Source organism: Seriola aureovittata, chromosome 21 (assembly GCF_021018895.1).
Source record: "Seriola aureovittata isolate HTS-2021-v1 ecotype China chromosome 21, ASM2101889v1, whole genome shotgun sequence".
NCBI classification, from domain to species: domain Eukaryota; kingdom Metazoa; phylum Chordata; class Actinopteri; order Carangiformes; family Carangidae; genus Seriola; species Seriola aureovittata.
The window spans coordinates 10,188,430-10,212,460 of record NC_079384.1 but is presented as its reverse complement, the minus strand read 5'-3'; the positions used below and the strand labels follow the sequence as shown (position 1 = coordinate 10,212,460).

At 40.9% G+C, this 24,031-nt stretch overlaps 1 protein-coding gene across 1 annotated transcript in view; it reads left to right on the top strand.

The window, feature by feature from the left end:
* atrnl1b (attractin-like 1b) overlaps positions 1 to 24,031 on the top strand; it is a 60,061-nt gene that overhangs the window by 7,456 nt on the left and 28,574 nt on the right. Inside the window, exons 5-21 of the mRNA XM_056366143.1 lie at positions 40 to 248; positions 1,540 to 1,714; positions 2,565 to 2,652; positions 3,027 to 3,288; positions 4,070 to 4,253; positions 4,376 to 4,530; positions 4,948 to 5,032; positions 5,583 to 5,797; positions 5,991 to 6,109; positions 6,443 to 6,575; positions 7,437 to 7,624; positions 8,992 to 9,205; positions 9,336 to 9,527; positions 13,826 to 14,059; positions 15,496 to 15,633; positions 17,489 to 17,582; positions 22,738 to 22,790. Of these exons, the coding sequence (XP_056222118.1) occupies positions 40 to 248; positions 1,540 to 1,714; positions 2,565 to 2,652; positions 3,027 to 3,288; positions 4,070 to 4,253; positions 4,376 to 4,530; positions 4,948 to 5,032; positions 5,583 to 5,797; positions 5,991 to 6,109; positions 6,443 to 6,575; positions 7,437 to 7,624; positions 8,992 to 9,205; positions 9,336 to 9,527; positions 13,826 to 14,059; positions 15,496 to 15,633; positions 17,489 to 17,582; positions 22,738 to 22,790 (2,738 nt within the window). The remainder of the gene's footprint in view (positions 1 to 39; positions 249 to 1,539; positions 1,715 to 2,564; positions 2,653 to 3,026; positions 3,289 to 4,069; positions 4,254 to 4,375; positions 4,531 to 4,947; positions 5,033 to 5,582; positions 5,798 to 5,990; positions 6,110 to 6,442; positions 6,576 to 7,436; positions 7,625 to 8,991; positions 9,206 to 9,335; positions 9,528 to 13,825; positions 14,060 to 15,495; positions 15,634 to 17,488; positions 17,583 to 22,737; positions 22,791 to 24,031) is intronic.

The window sequence follows — 24,031 nt, the reverse complement described above, 5'->3', positions numbered from 1 at the left end:
ATATAGTAATTGAGTGAATGAAAACATCTTTCTGTCCAGGATCAACTCTTGTCCCAATAACTGCTCTGGCCATGGGAAGTGCACCCCCGGGAACTCGGTCGCCAGCAGAGTGTACTGCGAATGTGACAAGTACTGGAAAGGCGAGGCCTGTGACATCCCCTACTGCAGGAACAACTGTGGCAGCCCCGACCACGGCTACTGCGACCTCACCGGGGAGAAGCTGTGTGTGTGCAATGACAGCTGGCAAGGTAATAGTTAATAGCTTTGTCCAACCCCGACAGTTGTTCAGAAACATTAGAATCAGAAGTTAACCGAAGTTATGTCATGACCGTTGGCGAAAGTTTTTTTTTTTTTTTTTTTTACAAGTTAGTGATGAAATTATCCAGCATATAATAATAGTAATCAGTGCAGTAGGCCGGCATGTAGCCATTAGCAAGATTTTAAACCCATTAATTGCATTACAGAGCATGACCAGATGTTATCTGACTCTGGAACCCATTGGCAAATATGGTTGGGGTTTGATAGCACTCTATTTCATGTAAATCCAGCTTTATATCACATTATTAAACTTGAAATAATCAATCAAATTAATAAGGTAATATAGGATAAGATATAGTTCTTTTGTTAGTCCTGCAGTGGGGAAATTTGCAGTGTTACAACAGCAAAGTACAAAAGAAATGCAAAATGAAAATATCTAATACTAAATATTTGTTAAAATAGTAGATAAATAATATAATATGTTATTAAATATATTATGGTTTCAGCGTTCAGCTATTTTGAATTATAACTTTTATATAATAATATTTAACAACTGATTGACAGTCAGAGAACCAGTAGAAAATACAGACAAAATGATTCCAGTGCATATGAAGCTGGGACAACAGATACTGAGAATGTAGAGAAGTATCCCTCAGATAACAACTCACCTTCTCTGTGTTTCCTACATTCAAAACACTGACTCATTAAATCATTCGTTGTTTGCAATCACAAGCTGCAAAAATGTCGTTGCTCCTCCCATGAGCGCTGCGGTGATTATGAAGCAAGACGTAATGAAGAATGTGTCAGCGGACGAGTGTAAGCAGCTGTGTTGTGTTACTGTGTCTTAATGCCGGTCGGCAGCACGTCGACAAGCCCCGCGACAGTGCGTTATTATTATGTGCCTCCAGCTGGAGGGAACCAAATGCTTTTGCGTGATGAAACTTGACAGTATCATTAGCAGAGACATGCGCTTTTTCAGCACGGCCTTCAGTCGCGCAGTTTTAACACATTCACACCTCCCCTGCCTGTCGTACTTGTTTAAGGAGCGGCCATGCTTTAGTTTCGGTCTGAGAGTGGCATGTTCGCCACGTCATTGTTTCATTGACCAGGTATGAAAATATGCGTCAGACACTCTTGACAAATTCCATCCTGAAAGAGATTGAACATTAGGTACATTTATGTGAAACCAGGTCTTTATTTTGGAGGTGTGGAGCTGAAATATTTAGATCGCATTGTTTTTTTTCTGTGTCCTTAGCTGTAATTTCTTTCTCTGTCTCATAGGTCCAGACTGCTCTCTAACTGTACCTTCAACTGAGTCCTTCTGGGTCCTACCAAGCGTCAAGCCCTTTGGCACATCACTCGCCAGAGCGTCCCATAAGGCCGTGGTGCAGGAAAAGGTCATGTGGGTGGTGGGCGGATACACCTTCAACTACAGCTCCTTCCAAATGATTCTCAAGTAAGCAGCATAGCATAGCATGCCATTATTATGCTGTTTGTTTTTACATTCACACAATAAGAGTTTTGTTAGTTTGTTCGGTCGGCTGCACAACAGATCATCAGATCATATCAACTTAATTTCCATTTGCACGTACGTGGACTTTATTGACCTTTCTTTACACCAATAGAAGCAGCAGATGAAATCCTGACCCTGTCCTAATTTTCAATTCTCATATAAATATGTCGAAGTAATGACTATCAAGAGGAAGTGCTGAAAAGCTGGTGGCTTATCAGAAGAGCTCTTACACAAGTTCCTTCAGAAAACCCCAACCCCATGTTAGTGCTAACTGTCTCTCTTTGAATGGTGTGCTTTGTGAATGTATACATTTTCAACATTCACTCAGCTAAACCGAGAATTTAGTATTTAGTGTAGCTGGATGGTTCTGCGGGTAAACTGCAGACCTGATGTCTGTCCTCACTCATGTCCGTCATTGCTTGAACAAGCTTCCTCCATCTGCTCAATGTTTGCTCACCACCAGGTGCTATCGGTCCTGGGCTCCAAAAGCATCTTGTGTAAATCACCAGTGTGTGATGACCTGACGAGGGGCCCTGTTTCATTGTGAATGCCTACAAACATGAATTTATCTGTGTTAATCAGTGTGCAAAACCTCTGGCTTATCAAAGGCACTTTGAAGACTAAATTGGTACCTTTGGCAAGACGGATACTTCTACATTGTGTGTGCCTTGGTATAATCAGCTGATCATATGGTAAAAATGAATTTAAAGTCACAGAGGGGCAAGCGAAATGTGTTCTGTACGCGTTTTCATATGCATTCAACTGTGTAATGATCCGTTGCTTTGCTCTGCAGCTACAACCTGGAGAGTGGCACCTGGAACACAGTTCCCATCAACAGTGGACCCGTGCCAAGATACGGCCACTCACTCGCTGCCTATCAGGTAAACACACACAGATATGCCCGCAAACTCTCTTGGTACAGAAGGTATTTAGAAAACCACAAGTGTTAGAACTGGACAATTAAATGGGGTGAAAAAGAAATAAAAGTTCGCTCACACAGAAGGAAACCACAACAGTTGCTTTCAAAGGAAAGTTGCTTATTTTAACACGCCAAATACCTAAATGAGCCGATGGACACTTACTTTCTCATGACTATATCGCCATAATTATTTGGAAAAAAGACAGCTCTGATATTGGAAGTCTGATATATTCCAATTTCTAAGATGAGCAAGTTTTGTATGGGTTGTGGCTCTATAAATAAACAGAGGAGTTTCAACTAAACACGCTCTTGCTCAATCTCTCCTCCTCTTGTCAGGATGACATCTACATGTTTGGTGGGAAGCTGGAGGCCGGCTGGGGGAATGTGACAGACGAGCTGTGGGTGTTCAACGTACCCAGTCGGACGTGGCAGCGGCGAACCCCCGTGGTCGGTCCACCGGCCCAGGCTCAGATTTACGCTGTGGAGGGACACTCGGCCCACTGCGTCCTGCTGGAGGGTGGCGAGGCCATCATGCTGGTCATCTTTGGCTACTCCCCCATCTACAGCTACATCAGCAACGTTCAGGAGTACAACTTGAGTGAGTCACAGCTGTACCTTTTAGAGACGGTTTAGATTTTAGACAGTTTGTCTCTCGCTCTGTGTCTTTCTCCCCATTTATCACATTGTTGGAAAAGGTTTCCACTTGGAACTTAAACACGGCTTATTGACTTCCATCATAAAGAGAAGTTTGAGTTAAATATATTTAAAAAAAAAAAAAAAAAAATTATTTCAGATCTGAAGAGAATCCGACTTGAATTGCAAATGATTCTACAAAGAAATAATCTCACGCATAGCAAATGTTTGAGGAGTAGCACTGCCTCTTAAGTGTATTAAAGTACCAAAAGACATCCCCAGTGTCTTCAGTTCACAGTAATATTCAGTGCATATCACCAAACAAAGGTTGACATGAGTGTTTCTTTGTATAATGTTTCTATTTAACACTGAGCTCAATTTCAAGTGCTTTCGTTTTTTATTGAAAACCTGCCAGCACAACGGCAAATACAACAACTTACTGTGATACTAGAAGCTAAGAAGCACTGTGGCCTATTTATCTGTTGTCAATGGGATGTACAAGTTTGAAAAACGGAAAATCAAGACCCAAAAATCATATTAAGTGCCCATAATAAAATAATGCTAACCATTCATGCCAATCTGTTACTACTGAGATTTTAAGCTTGGAGAGCCCAGCTATCGCCAAACATTAGGATATACAATCATTTGATTCTTATCTTTTGGGATACAAAAGTGTTTTTTATTTGATTTGAAGGCCATTTTTTTCTTCTGTTTTAAAAGCTGCCCATATATGCTTTTCTTGTCAGGATCCAACACATGGCTGGTGCCTGAGACCAAAGGTGCTATTCCGCAGGGAGGTTACGGCCACACTAGCACATACGATAGTTCCAGCGGCAGTGTGTATGTTCACGGAGGCTATAAGGCTCTGCCAGCCAACAAATACGGCCTCGTCGACGACCTCTACAGATACGAAGTTAACACCCGGACATGGTAAGTCGACATTTACACACGCATGCATATTCTGCTGTCTTTATTCATCATATATCCCAGTCTGTGTATATGACACTGTGTAACATTTTGTCCTTGACACACTTTTCATGCATATCTTCCAGGTTCATCCTGAGAGAGAGCGGCTTTCCACGGTATTTGCACTCAGCTGTGCTTCTCAGCGGCACCCTGCTCATCTTTGGAGGCAACACACACAACGACACGTCACTCAGCAACGGGGCCAAGTGTTTCTCTGCTGACTTCCTTTCTTATGACATCGGTAGGACTCGTATTATTCTTGACTTCACACCCCTGTTTGAATAGTGACCTCTCTAGTGGTGTTATTATCCAACTCGTCACTTCATCATCCCATTTACGTTTGTGAAAACTACTATCTTATACATGAAACTACTTCAATTAGTTGATTTAAGAAAAAAATTGTTTTAAATAGCACCTAATGAGGTTTTAAGGTCTCTAATTAATTAAAGTCATTTTCAGAGATTTTCCCTCCCTTCTTTCATCATCATTACCTGTATCTTCATGATTATCGACTTTATTCTTAACAGAACCAATGATAATTAGAATAAACGGCACTACACATTTAAAAAAATCTAATGCACAATGTAATCACACAGACAATCCAAATAACTCCAAATATATACCATATCTTTTACATATGGTCTCCTGTTTTCTTCAGCCTGTGATGAGTGGAGGCTCCTGCCTAAACCAGACCTGCACAGGGACGTCAACCGATTTGGTCACTCTGCTGTGGTCAGCAATGGGTGAGTCTTTCTAATGGAATCCTCTCTCGGACTAAAACACAAAGTTAAAAAAAACACAAGTTTTACTGAATAATTTTTTCACGACTATAGAAAATGTTTGCGCTTAAATCCCCTACAAAATCAGAGTAATTGTGCATTGATTACTTTAAACAATATTCATAATGCATTTTATTTTTATACTAAAATTTGAGTGCTTGCTTGCAGAGTTTTAATCCAGTCACCGTTAGTAATTTGGCAGGATTTATTGTAACTTCTATAGTACCACACATTTAAAAATTTGTAACTTTGGTGTGCCTCTGTGGCTCACCTGGTGGAGCGTGTACCACATGGGCTTAGACCGCAGCGGCCATGGGTTCGAATCCGACTCGTGGCCCTTTGCTGCATGTCATCCCCTCCCTCTCTCTCTCTCCTTGACTTTCCTGTCTGTCTCTCACTTCTCTATCTGAATAAAGGCAAAAATGCAAAGGATACCATAATACAGCTGTCGGCTTCATCTTTATGTTGAACCTTATTGTTTACCTTCTGTTCTCACTTTTTTTTTCTTCACTAGGTCCATGTATGTGTTTGGGGGCTTCTCTGGAGTGCTGCTCAACGATGTGCTTGTTTACCGACCCCCCAGCTGCCAGGCCTTCTTGGCAGAGGAAGGGTGTGTGAAGGCTGGGCCAGGGGTCCGCTGCATCTGGAGCAGAGGCCGCTGTCTCCCCTGGGAGCCCAGCATGGCTAATGGCAGCCTCACTCCTGCCCCATTATGCCCCCCTAAACCTGGTGAGAATTGCATCCAAACCCTTTTCTTTGTTGCCCTTCTTTTAGGTTAAAGCTAAATGCATAGATTGCTACACCTAAAGAACTCCTTCAAAAGAAATACAAAACCACTTTGGACCAAATACAAACAGAAAACACTTGTACTTGCTCTCTGTTGCCCCCCTCACCATCTTTTTATTTTTTATTTATTTTTTAGTCACAGTGGACGAGCGGTGCTACCGGTTCTCAGACTGTGCCAGCTGTACGGCCAACACCAATGGCTGCCAGTGGTGTGATGACAAGAAGTGCATCTCTGCCTCTAGCAACTGTACATCTGTGAGTGGTCCAACAGGGGGCGTCATAGCGCTTCTGGTCTTATGCTTTACTCCCTGAAACACACACTCAGACTGAAACACACATGCACTCACAAACATTTACACTTTTTGTCTCAATCTCAATTGTCTCATTGAAATGATAATGTATTATTAGTATTTACAAAGCTGGTGCTCCATACTGTTCTTGGAGCATGTGGCTCATTGTAGTGAAACGCATTGCATCATAGGACATTGTATATTGACAGAACAAATGAACATTTCCTGACCTCTCCTAAATGTAAAGCTTCTGTCAACCTTCCTCCCGTATTTCCTATTCTCTCCACTCTTATTGTAGAACGTGAAGAACTTCACTGAGTGTCCGGTGCGGAACGAGCAGGTGTGCAGCAAGCTTGCCAACTGCAAGAGCTGCTCGCTGAATCTCAACTGTCAGTGGGACCAGAATCAGCCGGAGTGCCACGCTTTACCCGGTAAGAAAGCAAATAACCCCGGAGCCACAATCCCATTTCCAAACACACGAACAACACACACCGTCTTGTTGAAGGCTATGGATTCAGGTCTCGCACGTACGAGAGAGGAGTGTCGGGTTTTCAGTGTGTACGTTAGAAATGGATGAGAGTGAGCGCTTCATAACACACGACAGTTTTTTTTCTTTTGCCACTGTACATCTTATTTACACATAACATCTTGTATTTGCAGAGATGTACTTTCCAGATGTCATCCTAATGTTGTTTATAAAGTCTGACGGTGTATTTAGTTTACCTCTCATCCCCCTCCCACCACCCCCACCCAAATGTTGACTCTGGCTGAATCTGAAGAAATGGTGCTGTCAGTTTATCCATAATTTGCAGTTCATGAAGCCTTGTCGCCGAAGGGCTTGTTGCAGCAGTGGGAGCTGCAAATCAGATCTGTGCGTGTGTGTCCCTGTTGCCTGAAAGGGAGTCGCTGCACGATTCACACACATACAATGCATACATCTAAATGAGCATCCACCATATTTTTATGACAACTAAGTAACAGGAAATTTGGCTCAAAAATCCATCGCTTCATCTCTCTAAGGCAAATAAGGGCAGATTACACTCCTGCTAAGTCTTTGACATCCATCCACACACACACACACACACACACACACACACACACACACACACACACACATATATATATACATACAGAGGAACCCACTAAATCTTTCATCCCCTGTGGTTTGCAATCTGATCTAATTTTTTCCAGCAAGTCCCTTCAAAGTAGTCAAAGTAGACCTGTGTTTTTCAATAACATTTCATCTCGGCCCAGTGGCGTCACCTTGTCGTCATTCTGCGTCTTTCCTCCAGCCCAACAGTGCAGTGAGGGTTGGAGCCAGGTGGGGGAGGCCTGCCTGAGGATCAACTCCAGTCGTGAGAGTTATGACAATGCCCAACACTACTGCAAGAACCTCAATGGAAACATAGCCTCGCTCACCACCTCCAAACAAGTGGACTTTGTGCTCGAGGAGCTCAAGAAGCTCCAGCAACAAGAAAAGGTAAACAAATAAATAAATACATGTAACAAAACTGCTGGAATCTGATTTATCCTCAGAAGTGTTATGATTGAGGTTTCTGCCGCTCACAACTTGTTGTGTGTCCGACAGCAGAGGACAGAGAAGGGTTGTCTGCCAGTCGAGTCTGTCAGTAACTCAGACTTATGAATTTTGAGGTGATTTTCTCCTGATAGGTTTTGTTCTTGTGTTGTGCTCTGTTTTGTCTGATTGCAGCCCTCCTTTTACCTCATGTAATTTTTCCCTTTCAACAGTTTTTCATCAACTTGTTGTCAACTGGCAGTGCCACAAACTATGTGGTTTGTTTTTAACTATGACGCAATTACAAGTAGACGGCAAACGCCAGACTTTCATGCATTCTTGTTTCTGAGATTCTGCACCTGATGAATCAGACTGTGATAATTGCGCCTCACTTAGTTTTGTTTTGCTTGGAATTGTTTTACCCACAGTAACATTGTGTTCGTCACAGTTTCTTCTGTCTGCTTTATATAACAAACCGCAGCCAAACAATTTACTGTGTGTTTAAATAATCATAAGCACTTCGAGTATCTAAGACACTCACTGCTGACTCTGGTTTGCTTGTGGAATCTAACTTCCAATTTCCCGTCCATATTTTAACTTTTCTATTCCACAATTAAAAAGCGCAAATACATCAGCACATAAATCTGTGATACAAATTCAACATGCGCGTGTCAGTTTGTGGCATTCGACCAGCTCAAGAGTGTCTGAGCTCCAAATTTTTTAGACCCAGGCTGTGATACGCTTCACCAAGAGATGTCCAGATGCCCAGTAGTATAATTGAGAACAGTTTATAAATAGAACCCATAAATTATGATTTTGTTTATAGAAAAAATATAAATAGTCCTAATGGCATCGTAACACAAGCCTCTTCATCTTTAATGGAAATGATTAAATGCACTTTTGGCTACACAGTCACCCTCTCATCTCGCCACAACTACTTATCCACCTTGTAGTGACAGGAAATTATTGAGTCGACTGATGATTTTCGTTTGGTCATGCCTGCTGTTATTCATAAGGATATCATTTGTTGTCAGTCTGCTAGGTTGAAACCAGCTTGTTTGCTCCAAAAAGAACCTTGACGTGCCATTTCCCATCATTTTCCCATTACATTAAAAGTTGAATCCTGAAGGCAAATAAGTAATCATATCTGTGAAATTATTTTCAGTAGACTTTTAATGGCATCCTTGGTTCCCAGGTATAAATGCAGTGACTATTCATTTCTTAAATAGCATGATGGAGCAAAAAGGGAGGCATAATTTTTATCTTCCATTTGAATACCCAGTGGCTTTTTCAGGCCTTTGTGTGTTTAGCCTTTGGCCGTGTCTCCACAGCGTCTGTCTCCCTGGGTGGGCCTGAGGAAAATCAACGTGTCATACTGGGGATGGGAGGACATGTCCCCCTTTACCAACAGCAGCCTGCGCTGGCTGCCCGGCGAGCCCAGTGACTCTGGTTTCTGTGCCTACCTGGAGGAGCCCCAGGTGTCAGGCCTGAGAGCCAATCCATGCACTGCCACTGCCCACGGCCTCATCTGCGAAAAAGCTACCGGTGAGAGACACCGTCCTGCATATGCTACATCAGTGTCATCTGTTTGGGAAGATTTTAAAATCATACCAAAAAAAAAAAAAATCATAATATTTTCCTATCATTTCCTCCTGCTCTGTCATTTCCTGTACAGGAAACCCCAATCAGAGTACTCGTCCATCCTGTAAGAAGCCTTGCTCGCTGCACACCAACTGTGCTAACTGTACCAGCCAGGCCATGGAGTGTATGTGGTGCGGCAGTGCACAGCGCTGTGTTGACTCCACTGCCTATGTCATCTCTTTTCCCTATGGCCAGTGTTTGGAGTGGCAGACTGGAGATTGTGTGGGTAAGTGTCTTTTACTGAGCTTAATCTAGATGAGGCTTCTTTTGAAGTCTATAGCCTGACATTAAGGTGGCTGGCACTAAGCTTTCCCAAATTGGCTTCTGTAAGCAGTCAATATTCATCAAAGGGAGAAAGAAGGTTAAGGGAGAAAAACGGCTTAAAGTGGAAGGTGTTTGTGTCGGAGGGAAAATGGTATTAGTTTCCTGTGATTGGCTTTGGAAGCTGCTTTTGGTTTGTAATGGCCAATTACTCTCGCATATAGTCGACCCAACTGTTAAATTTCCCTGCTGACCGGGATGCAGCTGGACTCTTTACCATTAGCTGGCTTTAAGTCATTCAAAAACAGTCATGCATCAAGACACAGTTTCAGAGATGGCCACAAACACTCTGTGTCTGAGAGCAGAGTGTAATGGGAGTGGCTGCACATACAGTAATGTAAAAATGAATGTTTGAACAGAACCTCCTGTTTGTTTAAAGTCCACTTGAACCCTGAAGGTGCTGTGGCAGTGCAACTCCTTGACGGGGCCTTTTGTGCTGCATAATTTATTACCCATAGTGCAGTTCTATTGTGAATACCAATGTATACGATGACTGTTTTTCTTCCATCGTGCACATTTAGTTTATAAGTTATTAATGGTATAGACCAAAGCCTTCCTTAAATGAATCTCAGAAATAAACTCAGAGCAGGAAGCAATCTTAAATGTGAAATGTACTACCTTTAGAATAAATTTGACTTCTATTAGATGAACAGATTCTTCATAACATAACAAAGTTCATAACATTAGTATTTATAAAGATAGATAGATTTAAATATACTATAAATGAAATACTCACTATTATGCAATCCCACTTAAAATTCTTTTTGCTGCCCTCTGCCCTTATTACAGTTTGCACAAAAAGGTTTCGTTTAGTCAAAAAGTAATGCACATGATAGCTGGTTACATTAGCTGTTCTCAGTCATGACAATCTCGTAAGCTGTGACTTGCTGCAGTTTATGGCATTGTTGTGACTCTAGATGTCCTCTTGCTCCAGGTGGCTAGCTGCCCTCGGCTGTCTCATTAAAGAGGAGGACGGGGCTGTATTTAGTTGAAGCAGTCCCATAGCTGTATGGCGTAACTTTTTTTTTTTTTTTTTGGGGGGGGGGGGGGGGGAAGTTGCACAATGGTGACAGCTTTGCAAGGTCTTTATTACTATTGTTGGTCAACTGTAATGCACGTTAATTGCTAAAAAAAAAAAATGGTACGTTTCAAACATGTTTTAGTCTGAAATATCTGATAAAGAACTCAGAACCATCAATGTGGAAGAAATTATCTATCCTACCTCAATTGCTAATGCCTTTGTTATTGCTAAACACGAACAAAACACAACTGCTTCCGTTGTTTTTCTGTTGATGATCACGTCCGAAAGTGAACACGGGCACGCACAGAGGTGAAACCGTTAACAGTATTTTTCTTTGCACATTGGTAAGTTGATCAGAGAGCTCCTTTATCTGAAGGTCAGTGCAGCTGTTCAGGTCGATGCTGTTGTTGCTGCGTGATGTATGAATTATACCCGCAGTTGTGTCAGATCGTAAAAACATCTCTGATCAGTTTAGTGAGTAACAAATTTAGGGAGCCCAAGGGTACACTTGGAAATTCTTTTGTGTTGGCCGGTGCGAGGTAACACAGAAGCTTTTCAGTACTGTGTGGATATTTGTCTCGAGGAATTTTGTCCCTTTTGCGGCATGAAGGACACAGAAGGTTGTCCTATAAATTCTGTCTGTCTTCCCTTTCTGTTTGTTCTGTTTGACTTTGCTCCTTCACGTTCACTCTTAAAGTTTCAATCACCACTTTTGTCTTGAATTATCTCACCTACTTCAGTCCATCCCTCCTCATCAGCGCATAGTGTTGTGTGCTTTAAGCTGAGTGCACTGCATAAATGCACTTAAAACCACAGACTTTGGATAAAATACTCTTTAGCATCACTGTCTGCAGGGACACCTTGAAAGGGCAGACTATGTTCTATTTGTTGCTCTCAGTAGTCTGATTTTGCAGATCTGAGGTTGTAACTTGAGAGTTGCTAATAGTTGGTAGTAGTTTGCTGATTTCCGGTGGGAAATAACTCTTTATTTATTACTTTCATCTAATAATTTCTATCTCTCATGTAATTAATAATCCAAAAGACCTCTTCAGCGTCTGTGTAGCCATATCTTACCAGATCAAACACCCAAACCAGACCAAGCTGCATTTAGTTCAGACAGAATTTTAAACATGCATGTTCAAGTTGACTTTACCCTTTTTTCTCAGAGCATTTTCTTTGGTCCTTGATTTAATCTTTTATATTAAAACTGGCCTGTGTTCCCTGCATGCCAAACATATGCAGTTTCCAGTTTTTCAAATGTTTGGATTTACTTCCTTTCGTGCCATACACTACACAACGGTAAATTTATCTCTGGCTTTTTGGACTCTTGGTGGAGAAAAATTAGCAATTTGAATATGTTGCCTTCGGCTGTGGGAATTTAGTTTGGCCATTTTTCAAAATTTTCTGACAATTTATACAAAAAAGTGATTAATTGATACATTGAGAAAAATAATCATCAGTTTAACTGATTTTGAAAACTAATCATTAGTTCACAGCCCTAGCCTACAGACAGCTGTTAAAATTAGGGCAGCCCCTTGTTAATGGTTGATTAGTTGCTTTTATGGTGTTTTTTTATTGCAAATGAAGCCATTAGTATGTACTGCAAAGTAATCATACCGCCTCTCCATCACAATATTCACAAGCTGTGTGTTTGGTCTTAAAAAATTAGATTTCATCATATTTTAAGAGGCTGGCCTGGCTTGACAAAAACAGTAATACTCAAGAAACAATATGAGGATTTAAAAAAAAAAAAAAAGAAAAAAAAAAAAGTTGAGATCAGTTCGGATAGAGTTACTATTGAAGCTGCGTTTGAAGATTATATTCTTTGCATATGTGTCTGCCAGTCCACATGGTGGCAGGGATACCTGTTGATCTGTTGGTTGCTGGGTGCATTGAGACATGACGAGACACAGAAAAAACGGATTTTCTTTAAACTCATTTAGATGTTAAAATGGCCTTGGAAGCTTCCTTAAATAAATTCAGACTTGTCAGTACTGTCATGGGCAACCTGTGCTCAGGAATACAGGTTCTATTTGCTCGGCTGGTGAAAGCTGTTAACACCGGACGAAAGCAGACTTATTCAGCTGTACAGACCCAGTCATAATCACAGTCCAATTCGTGTTACAGCATCAGATTGAGATGTCCGTGTTCACACTTATCAATTAATCTGTCAAAATCCAATGTGGAAGATGTGGGTTTTTGTTTCTGTGGCAGATTTTGTGTTTCAACATGCTTTTGTGTTGTGGCAAGACAAAAGTCTTGATCCAGCGAGCTCCTTTCTCAGAGTGGTATGTTCCCGAGAAATGTGCCACTTACGTCCTGTCGTCAAAACAAACTTAAATGGCCTTACTTTGTACTGATTGCTCTTGCGTTGTCATGGTTTCGCATCCATTAGCAGAATAGCTGGAGATTTTTTTTGACATAAACTGAGGTAAAAGCACTCAATGTTTGTCTCCTTAAAATAGTAGTGACATTTTCTCCCCTAAAGTGTCTGTCTGGCAGCCAAGTGGCAATGCTGAAACTTGTCAAGCAATTTAGTGGCCTAAAAGTTCATCCCCAAGCTGACAAAACACTATCACTCCCTTGGGTTTGAGTTTAGATCAAGGTGCCACTTCGCACATCACATTTAAGCCTTTCATCGAACTTTGCCCAAATCACAAACTTTTCACTGGCTCCGGTTTGCTGACACATTTTCTGTCTAATTCCATGGCTTCTTCCATTCTCCATCAAGTGTTTAATGCTCTACACTTGTTTCTTATCCGCTCTAAAATCTCAAATCTGTGGTCCTGGCAGCTCACTGGATAACTAGTTTGTGTCTCAATACAAGGAGCATTAATTCTTCTTAATCTGCAGGTCCTGTAGAGGCTAAGAAACGGCTCAAATCGTGTGTTAAAAAGGCTGAAATCATACAAAATAAAATCCTGAAAGCATGATTGTGAAAGTTTTTATTTATTTATTTATTTATTTATTTGCTGCAACATTGCACCTTTGCTGTTATAGCTGCTTAATTTTGTCCGCTGCTGTCGGTTTCAAGGTGACTTGTAAGTAAATGCTGAAATTAAAATAAAATAGCAAGCACAGAGTTTGACTCTTAGGATGTTACATCATTTTGGAACGGAGCCAACAAGGGCAGCAGCAATTGCTTAAAACACAAAACTTCTCTCTCTCTTCTGTCCCTTTAGCCCAGAACTGTTCCGGCATGCAGACATGTTCCCAGTGCTTGGAGCAACCAGAGTGTGGCTGGTGTGGGGATCCCAGCAGCACGGGGAAGGGACTGTGCATGGAGGGTTCGTACCGGGGGCCCATGAAGAGAGCGGCGAAGCAGGGCCAGCAGGGCCAGTCCCAGGACATGAGCCTGGAGCCCGGCAGCTGTCCCAAAGACAAGGGCTATGAGTGGGCCTTCATTCACTGCCCTGGTAAGGGATCCACTTCCTGTCCCTCTTACTGAAATGACAGCTCGTGTGTCATAAGTGTATCTATGTGAGAAGTTGTTATTGTCCATTGACTGTAATGTCTTAAGTTTAAAAAGATGTTCTTATCAAGGATTCCTGTTACAGTTTCCCAATGCAACCAATCCCTCCCTGCTGACTCTATGCAACCATATGCTAGTATGCCATTTAATACTTTCATCAAGCACCCATCCATGCAACCACATCATGCAAGATGATGATATACCCACAGCTAGTTGTAATTTGAGAATGTGCTCAGTGCTCTCAGTGGTATCAATAATGTGTAAAAACCTAGAGCAATATTTCATTTTGGAAGATTCATGTAATTCAGTCTAGAAGTCATATTTAAAGGGTTTGCTGATATTTTACCTCATGTTGGTTTAAGTCTTTAGGCATGAAGCTCAGTGTCATTGATTTAGTTTCTATTTGTTGTTTCTTTTTCTTCTTTACAAAACATTATTTTCTATTTCCTAAGAAATGTGTTTACAAGAGGACATTTCCCATCCTAAGATCTGGGATGTCATGTTGATGCATAGCTTCACAGACAATAAATTGTTCAAGGCGCAAAAGGCAGTAAACGAGGCAGGAGGGCATTTTCACAGCACAAAGTTATAGTCATTGCCCTGCTGTTGTGCAGATTTCAGTGGTAGAGATGGAGCATTGTATCTAACGTCAACGCTGGAATTAACTATAGCAATGTCTGAAGGCTCAATGATAAAATGGACATAAACAAGGCTAACTCATGATTCAGTCTTATATAAAGTTAACACTTCTTATTTTTATATCCTTTTCCAATTTGTAATTTCAAGAGGACACGTAGATGTAGGTTCATTAAAAGTTGAAGCCATTAAAATATTTTGAAAGGCCAGTCTGATTAGATAATAATTAATTACAATATGACGTCGCAGACACAAGCTATGGACAGCTCTAATGGATCTGTTGGTTTCCTGGAGAGCAATAACAACAACCCTAGCTGTAAGTTGGGTTGGGCTGTTGTCAAATCTTTTTCTGTTTATTAGCTACAGGGAGGATGATCAAAATGATTGTGCGACTTAGACACAAAATATTCAGAAATCACTCTGTGAAACGGGTGTCGACGTGACTGGAAGACAAATGAAGATTGTGACTGATGTTAGCAGAAATTCACCCATCTGGTCCCAAATCATCAAAAAAAAACAAAAAACAAAACCCATGTTAGGTCTACCTTGTGTTGCCCCCCAGTATAACCCACAATAAGGATATAGCACCTATAGTAGCCCTGATTTGCTCAGTGTGTCAAGATCTGAAATCTAATATTCATTTATTTGCTAAATATCTATTCTATCTAGAGGCAGTTGCAGAAAGTTAAAGCAGGAAAACTGACTCTGACCCTGCAGTTGAACCCCTCTCTGTTTCTCCCACAGCGTGCCAGTGTAATGGCCACAGCACGTGTGTGAACGGCAGTGTGTGCGAGCAGTGCCGTAACCTCACCACTGGCCCTCACTGCCAGACCTGCATGCCTGGTTACCATGGGGACCCGACCAATGGCGGCAAATGCCAGGGTGAGTGCCGCATCGCGACAGAAATTACTCATTCCAAACGCATTAGACTTAATGGGTTTACTTGCTGTTGTTTTTGGTGAAGCAGTCAAAGGATGTATTTCAACCCCAAACCTCTTTAACCCATTTCCCCAATCATCTGTATACATTTCATTCAAATTAACAAGAGGATTAACAAGTTTAAACAAATACCAACTCAAATTACCCCCTTTATTTTCCTTTATTTTGCACTAGACCTGCTGAGAGTAAATGATAATTAAGCTTTTTAGAAGAAAATCCTCTACTTATTGAATTGTAATTAGTGTGTTGCATGATAAACCTACACCAATACAGCATCATAACCAACAGAGGGCGCTATTGTGTATTGATTAAAACCAGTCTTGTTTGATTAATGAAAATATGACTCAATAACCAAAGGTAAAATAGATGTCTCATCTCCGCTGGTTCTTTTTTTTTTTTTGGTTGCACGAGTCAATGGCAGTGAAATATCAAGGTTAACTGTGTTTTCCTGACACTGGAGTGAGTGTAGCGGCGGATGTGGCACACTGTGGGAACTGCAGGTGAAGCTCAAGGTCAAATACTCACCTCTCGTGTTACTGTGTTTTTCACCCATAAGGCACAGCTTTGTCAATAAAAGAAACATGTACACGTCATGCATCTTGATTTTTGGAGTAAGTGATATACACACGAGCAGGAATGTACACACAGCTGGGTGAGGAAACATCGACAGATTTTCAGGGTGTGGTATTCAGGTTTTTCATCTTTGAATATAAAAATAATTTGACTGAGTTTTTGAATGGCAGATGAAGTAGATTTTTTTTTTTTTTATCCACATCTCCAGCTCAATGCAGTGTAAATTTTTCTCGAGTGACTGCAACCCATAATTTATACAGCATCCCTGTTTTCAAAGCAAAAAAGCACATAATACTCCCTGAATATAATGTGGAGAAGGGGAGTCAGTTCAGCATAAGGATGGACATTAAGACCAATATAAAATGACTGTGTATTTGATAACTGTCTTTCTATGAAATTAATCGCAGATTGACTGGAGAATGGTAATCCAGCTTTGTTGTCAAGAGATTTACCCACACTCCTGCCTTATTAGACATGAATAGCATTCCTGGGAAGTTACACGTAGGGTATTGAATTGTCAGACATGCGAGACACACACACACACACACACACACACACACACACACACACACACACTCAACCCTCAAACACACACGTTAAGCTATAGCCATAACGTGTAAAGTGAAACTACACAGGTGAGGGGAATGTTCTTCTCAGCGCAGGGATGAAATGACTCAAACTCATTTTCTTCCTTAAGAACACGCAAATATTTCCGAGGGGATTCGTATCATAATCCCGGTTAGTTTGGGCGTTTTAACAAAATCTATCTGGTGTAACTTACATGTAGTAAATTGAATCCCTGTAGCACCGGCTGTCAATAACAAGACGTGCAGGAGAGAGTGCTAAGATGCACATTTAAAAGCAGTCCTGTTACCTGAAATATTCATATATACCATTTTGGGAAATGTTCTAAGAACGGGGAAGGAGAAGGAACTGTAATAAAGCTTGTCAGTGCTTTAAAGTGCAGCAAACTGAGTAGGCTGGCTTGGGGAGAAAGTGAGGGAGAAACAACTGTTGTGGCAAAGATGGTGAGGTGTGTTTTTGCCCTCCGGACACCCTTAATGCACAGTTTTAGACTGATCATGTGCTTGTACCCAAACCTAACGAAATTTAGCTATGTGTAATGCTAATCAGTGATGTCTCTGTCCCTCTGTTCTCTCTCTCTCACATGCTCTGCATCCCTCCCCCATCTTCTACTCCATCTGTGTTTCTCTACATCGTCCAGCCTGTAAGTGTAATGGTCATGCAAGTGTGTGCCAGGTGTTAACTGGCAAATGCTTCTGCACAACCAAGGGAATCAAAGGAGACCAGTGCCAGCTGTGAGTACTCGACCATATGCTCTCTCACACACACATACACACACACACACACACAACCACACCTACAAACACGAGAAAACAGAAGTAGCTTGTCGTGTTTCGATGTTGTTTCACATACAGAAAACAAAACAGTTGAAGTACATTTTCAAATCAATTAAAATGACACCAAGTGATTTATGATTTCCACAATGTGGTTATGAACATAGATTTCTTACCAGCGATAGCCACTCTGTTCCTTCTCCTGTGGAGACTTGGATGTTGTAATGATGAAAAAGAGAAACTATCAGTTGACATTACAGGCCAGAAACTCCACCTCCAGGATGATTTCCTGCTGACTCTGTGGATTCTCTCCGTGTAGGAGGACCAATCTCCACTTAGCTCCCTGCTTTCCCAGTTGTAAGCAGAATGGACACTGGTGTTTTTAATACCCCTAATGCAGGAAGAGGTGTGGAGGGGTCACTGGCAACCATGAGTGCAAATACAGTACACCCCCACACACCACGACATGGTTTTGCCTCCTTCTCTTTGTCTCTAAAATCACATATCCTCAGAATATCTCGAACACTGTGTGCTCAGGTTTTGTCATCTCTTGCTCAGGTTCACATTTCACAGTCACACATTTGCAGCCTTTTAACAAAATATAATTTAAAATTTTATTGTCCGATTTTAATCAAATCATACCGATTCAGTCGAAATATCATTGCAAAAATATCTCTGCAATAGCAAAAATAACTTACAATGGTCAGGATAACCTCAAAGCTATTTAAAAGATTTTAAATTGTGGATTGTTTGCATCAATGTTTAGTAGCTAACAGTGTTTTTCTTCCTTGTCTTTGTTTCTACGTTATCCCCACCAACTGTCAATGAGTGGAAAAGCGTTAAACTGTCAGGAGTCTAAATCGCCTACATACGCGCTTGCACGTATGTGCGCTTTCATGCCCATGCAAAACGAAACAGGGACACTCATAAAAACATTACTCTATAGCGCTACTAGTCGTCAAAAACCTACATTTGATTTTCCGGTTTTAATCTCAAACATAGTTGTGGTTCTCTACTTCCTGTTTTTTTATAATCACTTTTTAAATAGTGTTTTTGTAAAAACCCAACTTCACAGCTTTTGAAAATTGATTTTAATAAGGGACAGAGCAAGTCATGAAGGGCAGGTAATAGAATAAAGTAACAAGTAAATGTGAAAAATAACAGTATGATTTGCCAACACTGTTCAGATTGTTAAGTTGGCAAGATAAATGGTTTTTATTGTCCCAGGGGGAAATGTGTTCTCAAAGCCATCACAGGTCTCACATGGAAAACACAGAGATACAATATACACATATTACATGTGCTCGCATGTGGATAATCATGTTAGAGGCATCATGCTCTGTATGTAAACCATGCGTTTACATTTGCTGGTGTGCAGAAGTAAATCATTAGTGAAAAAAAAATATAAAAAAAATATATTGACATTAAATTACAAACTGACAAAATCTGTGACATTTTTCTGTAATTACATATAATGTTGCCCAGTATCTGTTTTTTTTTTTTTTACTTTAATCAGAGAAAGAATAAATTCTTGTTACACACTGTGTTAGCAGCAGTTTTTTTTATTGGAGGGAGCAGAACAAAAACTTGGTACTTCTGCACAACCACCATTTTGGAACAGACAAAGACAGTGCATCACCTGCCGGGACTTAGCATTCACAATATGCAATGAAACTCATTGAGTGAAACTGCTCAGAATAAGACCTCCTCAAAAAAAAAAAAAAAAAAACCTCTACTTCCCGTTGACTTTGACAATAAGTAAACAACACTTGAGACGGATGACAAAACGTCACATTAATTTCTGCTGCCAGATGGAAAGCAGAAAGCAGAGCAACACCCAGATAGCAGGTGGCTAACAGTTGATTCAAACGACTCATTTTCCACCCTACAAAACCAGAGCGGGGGCACCAGCAGGGCCAATCATCATCAGCCATTTAAAGGGAGGGGGCTGTTGCCGATACAGCTCTGGAGCCAGCTTTGGGAAGTTTCCGGCAACGCATTACTGATTATCATCTTAAGATTTAGCCAGCAACATAAACCATCAGAATATGTTGTTAATTTACACACTCTAATTAGATTAGTGTTGTCTTCATCAGCAACCATTATTTTAGTGGTATCTTTAAACTCAAAATCAAGATACTTTTCACATTCAAACATGTTGGAGTAATCAAGTAATCACTTTTTTCCAAGTGTAATCTAATTTGTGTGTATGTACTGACTAACAGTTTAGGGTGGGGTGTTTGCTGTTCTCTTTTTGTAATGTAATTTCTGGTATCTCATTACATGTAATCAGTGTCTCCCCCAGCCCCTGTCAGCCACTCATTTGCACCATCCCCAGCAATAACCCCTAAACAAAGACCTCTGCACAAGGGCGCTCTGTCTGCTTCACGCACTGTACACAAAAGTACACACATGTTGGCTTTCACACACACATGCACCACTGCCATTAGGACCTCTGAATAATAGCCGTGGTAATGAAGTGAAGGGTGCATCAGTGCAGAATAGAATTGTTTTTCAAAACAATTGATGAGGTCCACGCTGCGTTACAGTGATGAGTCAAACAAGAGCAGTGAGGGAAATATTTCTTATTATAGTGCTCATTTGTATACATACATTATTCAGAATTCTTTCTTGTGCTCGGGGTAACGGGGGTTAGCTCTGAGAGCATGTGCGAGCGCGCCTGCTCCAGCCTTCATATGTGTGAAGGACATTGTATAGTTTCATAGCAAATTTCTCCTCCTCGTGTGTGTGTGTGTTTGTGTGCGTTTGTGTGTGTGTGTTTTGCCTGTTAAATCACGGTGTGTGCACAAGCGGAGACAAAGGCTCAAGTTGAGTGTTGATCAAATTAAGATACAGCGCAGGGGTATTGCCTGGAGTTCAGATGAGTGCACACATGCATGTAGGTGTAGATTAAATTAAGATACAGGCTAAAGGAGTTGCATTATACACTTCATGATGAGCGTGTGGGTACGTGTGTGTTTTTAACTTCTGTAAATGCCAGGCGGCTGAAACACCCCAGGAGTGATGTTCTATAAGGTTCAAAAGCCCGTGGCGGCGTTTGTCCTCCGTTCCTTTGTACTGTGGTAAAAGAGCCTGTCCTCCCCCCTGTTTAACCTTAACAGTGAGAGCAGTGGAGCTGGCTCTTCCCCAGCTCATTGTCCTCCACCCGTTAGATTGATGCTTGTCCTTCAGGATTTGCTTAGATGTAGCATCAAAATCCTTTTTGATCAGGTTAGTTAATATTGTCAAAGCATGCATTTACTGTGTATGTATTTGGAAGTAGTGAGCAGCTCCAGTAAAACAGCTATTGTTGACACGGCAATATAAACAATATATAACCATTAGAACTGCAGTATTAAACATTTGTAATCCACTCATTGTAACATATTAACTATAAACTCAAGTTACGGTTTTACACCTCTGGTGATATTTAAAGTGTTGAAACACATCAGATGTGTTACCGCCACCCTCATCTGACGGACATGTTTTTCTATAGTACCTTCACTGGTGAGCCCGTCTGTCTCATGAATCCAGGCTACTGCAAAAACAACCAATGATGCATTATTTTTAGAAGCACAGTCACCCCCCCCCCCCCCCCCATCCCCCAGTGTAACATCACTAGCTGCCACCTCCTCCTCAGTGGCGTCCGTGTCTCCTCCGTTTCCTTCCTTCGCCCAGTGTCCTCTCTGACTCCTCGACAAGTTTCTAACAAGTTCAGTTGTTTGTCTTTGAGATAAAATGGCAGTGAAACATAATCTAATGTTCAGATTTTTTGTTTGGTTTTGCACTTGTAGTGCACATGTGTGATTTTACTGGTTCACCTGTTTATCAGGTGAAGTACAGCAGAATGATGATCAACCAGTTCAAAGTGAATTGTAGACAGTTAAAATGCATAAAAGGCAGAGAGACAGAGCTGAGAGATGCATTAAAAAGGAGATGAAGAGCACCGCTCTCCAATGAATGCTGCCATATGTTCCTCCTCATTACAGGCCTTTGGAAAGCCATGAGCCTGATAAAACACACTCATGCGTGCACACACAGTCAATGTTAACAAATTATTTTGTTTGGCAGCACTTCATTTAAAAGTCAGACCATTTTGGCTGTTATGCCACAGTATCACTGATGTGTGAAAATTGTGTGTGCTGTTGAACTGCGGTGGTTTGAGCAGACTGCATGACCTGACAGTACCTAAGAAACCCATTGATATCTCTCTGTTTAACAGGTGCACATGAAAAACAAATCGCAGGGAGTTACTTTAGAGATGTATTAATCCAACTATTAAAATAACTTTTTTAAATACAAAACCTTTTTTTTGAGCATGGATGGAAATCTGAGTCTGTTTTTTGTATTTGCCATTTGGCTTTAAAATTTGTAAACAACAATGGAACCTTGTAATTGTCAAGTTTTCATTCAGTGCTTTTTGTAGTTGAAGTAGTTTTTATTTTTGTTTAACTTTAGTTGTTTTGGAACATTCATTTTTTTATTTATTTTTTTTTTATTTCAGTTTTCCTAGGTTTATGTTTAGTTGTCAGTGTAATTTTTGTTAATGATTTTAAGATATTCCTTATTTACTTGAACTCCGCTCCAGGACAGAGTTGTCCTTAATCTGGCACAATCGCTTTTCCAGTCAGAGGTAAACAAGTCATGTTCTCTGATTATCAAGCCTGAATCCTGAAAACATTTTTTTTTACAGTCTAAGGATTCAACTTGATTGGTGATTATTCTTGATTTGGCTGTCACATCTCAATTTAGGATTATATTTCTTTATAAATTGTTTAGTTTGCTCTAAGGACTTTAAGGGATTAAATTTAGTACATTACTTTTAGTTGCCTGTGCTCTGCCATCAGGTGGTACGTAAAGTTTTTTGCACATCACTGTGTTTCTTCGATAAACAAAACTTGAAAAAAAAAAAGAAAAAAAAGAAATCTAATTAACTTTTACAAACTATCAGATTATTTCCTCTTTGTCAGGAGTAAGAGACTTGATGAGGCGCCAACAGCAGGAGCTAATGCGCTGGCACTTGGCATCCTCTGCTCCTGATAAGAGGCATTCTTGCTCTCAATCTGTTAGCACTCGTCTTCATCTTGTTCTCTCCTCTCTGTTTTCCTCACTGCAGATGTGACTCAGAAAACCGTTACCTTGGCAATCCACTCAGAGGAACCTGTTACTGTGAGTAATTCTCCACTGGACAGCTCATATTCGCGTGTGCGCACACACATGCACACACACACACACACACACACACACACACACACACGCACGCACTGCCTTGATTATTCTTGGCTATTCTCTCTCTGCTTTTCTTTCTCTCCTTCTCCGCTTCTCCGCTTCCACTCTTCCGCTCAGGGCAGATGGAGCATTTTAGCACTTTGGCACCAGGGGCGCTTGTTCGGTGACAGAATGACTTGTCGTGAAAATGTCAAGTGCATCAGAAGGAGTGAGTGATTGAGCTAATCAAGGAGACGGAGGAGTAAAAAACTCTCCACTTGTCTGCTCACTCACTCAATCACCCACCTACTCATTCATTCAATTGGAAAGTTGACTAAATGGTAGTTTAAGTAAAAGGAAAAACCTAGCAAGTTGAATGATGCAAAAAGCTGCATTATGAAACGTGGGGGAAAAAAAGGGGGAAAAAAAAATTACATGAAGTTGACAGCCAGTGCCGAGTGGTCGCACATTTGTGCCTGTACTCCTGTCTCCGCCGTACATGCTGGTGTTTGTGCTTGGAGTGTTTATTTGCATGATCTGGTGTCCTTCACGGTGCTGCAGTACTTAGTGATTTGTTATCTGCCTTTCAACACTCTGCTACTGACAACAGAGCCTCTGCCAAGGTTTTGTCCCTTTTTTTTTGAAATGCCATAGCCTGACACCAGGCTCAATGAGAGAAAAAAGACAGGAAACTAAAAGCCTGGAGCTCGTTTTAACCTCTGCACACTGCTGGGACTTTCTCTTGAGCTCTGTCACGCACTTTTGTGAACATGACAGTCGTCACACTACCTAAAAGGCCACTGACCATGGATTAACATGCTGCACTCATTGTGACGTTATCCACTACTGTTTGATCTCACTTCTATTGTCTTCCAAGAGTTTTGTACACTTAAAACAAAATGACTTGAAGAAACAATCCCAAATATATATTTCAATCTTAATATATTTGTATATAGATACTTACTAACTTTTGCATATCATTTGGGGAAAAAAGTGAATTCACTTGTGACAGTCTACTTTTTAATTAATAATGAAATACTTAATTAATGGCTGCAGGGGAATCTTTTCAGCAGGCTGAATCGATTTCACTGGTCTCCATCGGTCTGATTACTGCTTTGGAGTTTCTTCTGATCACATAGCATACATCTCTTTGTTTTTATACTGCCACAGTTGTCTCTAGCAGTGCGAGCCACAGCTGGCAG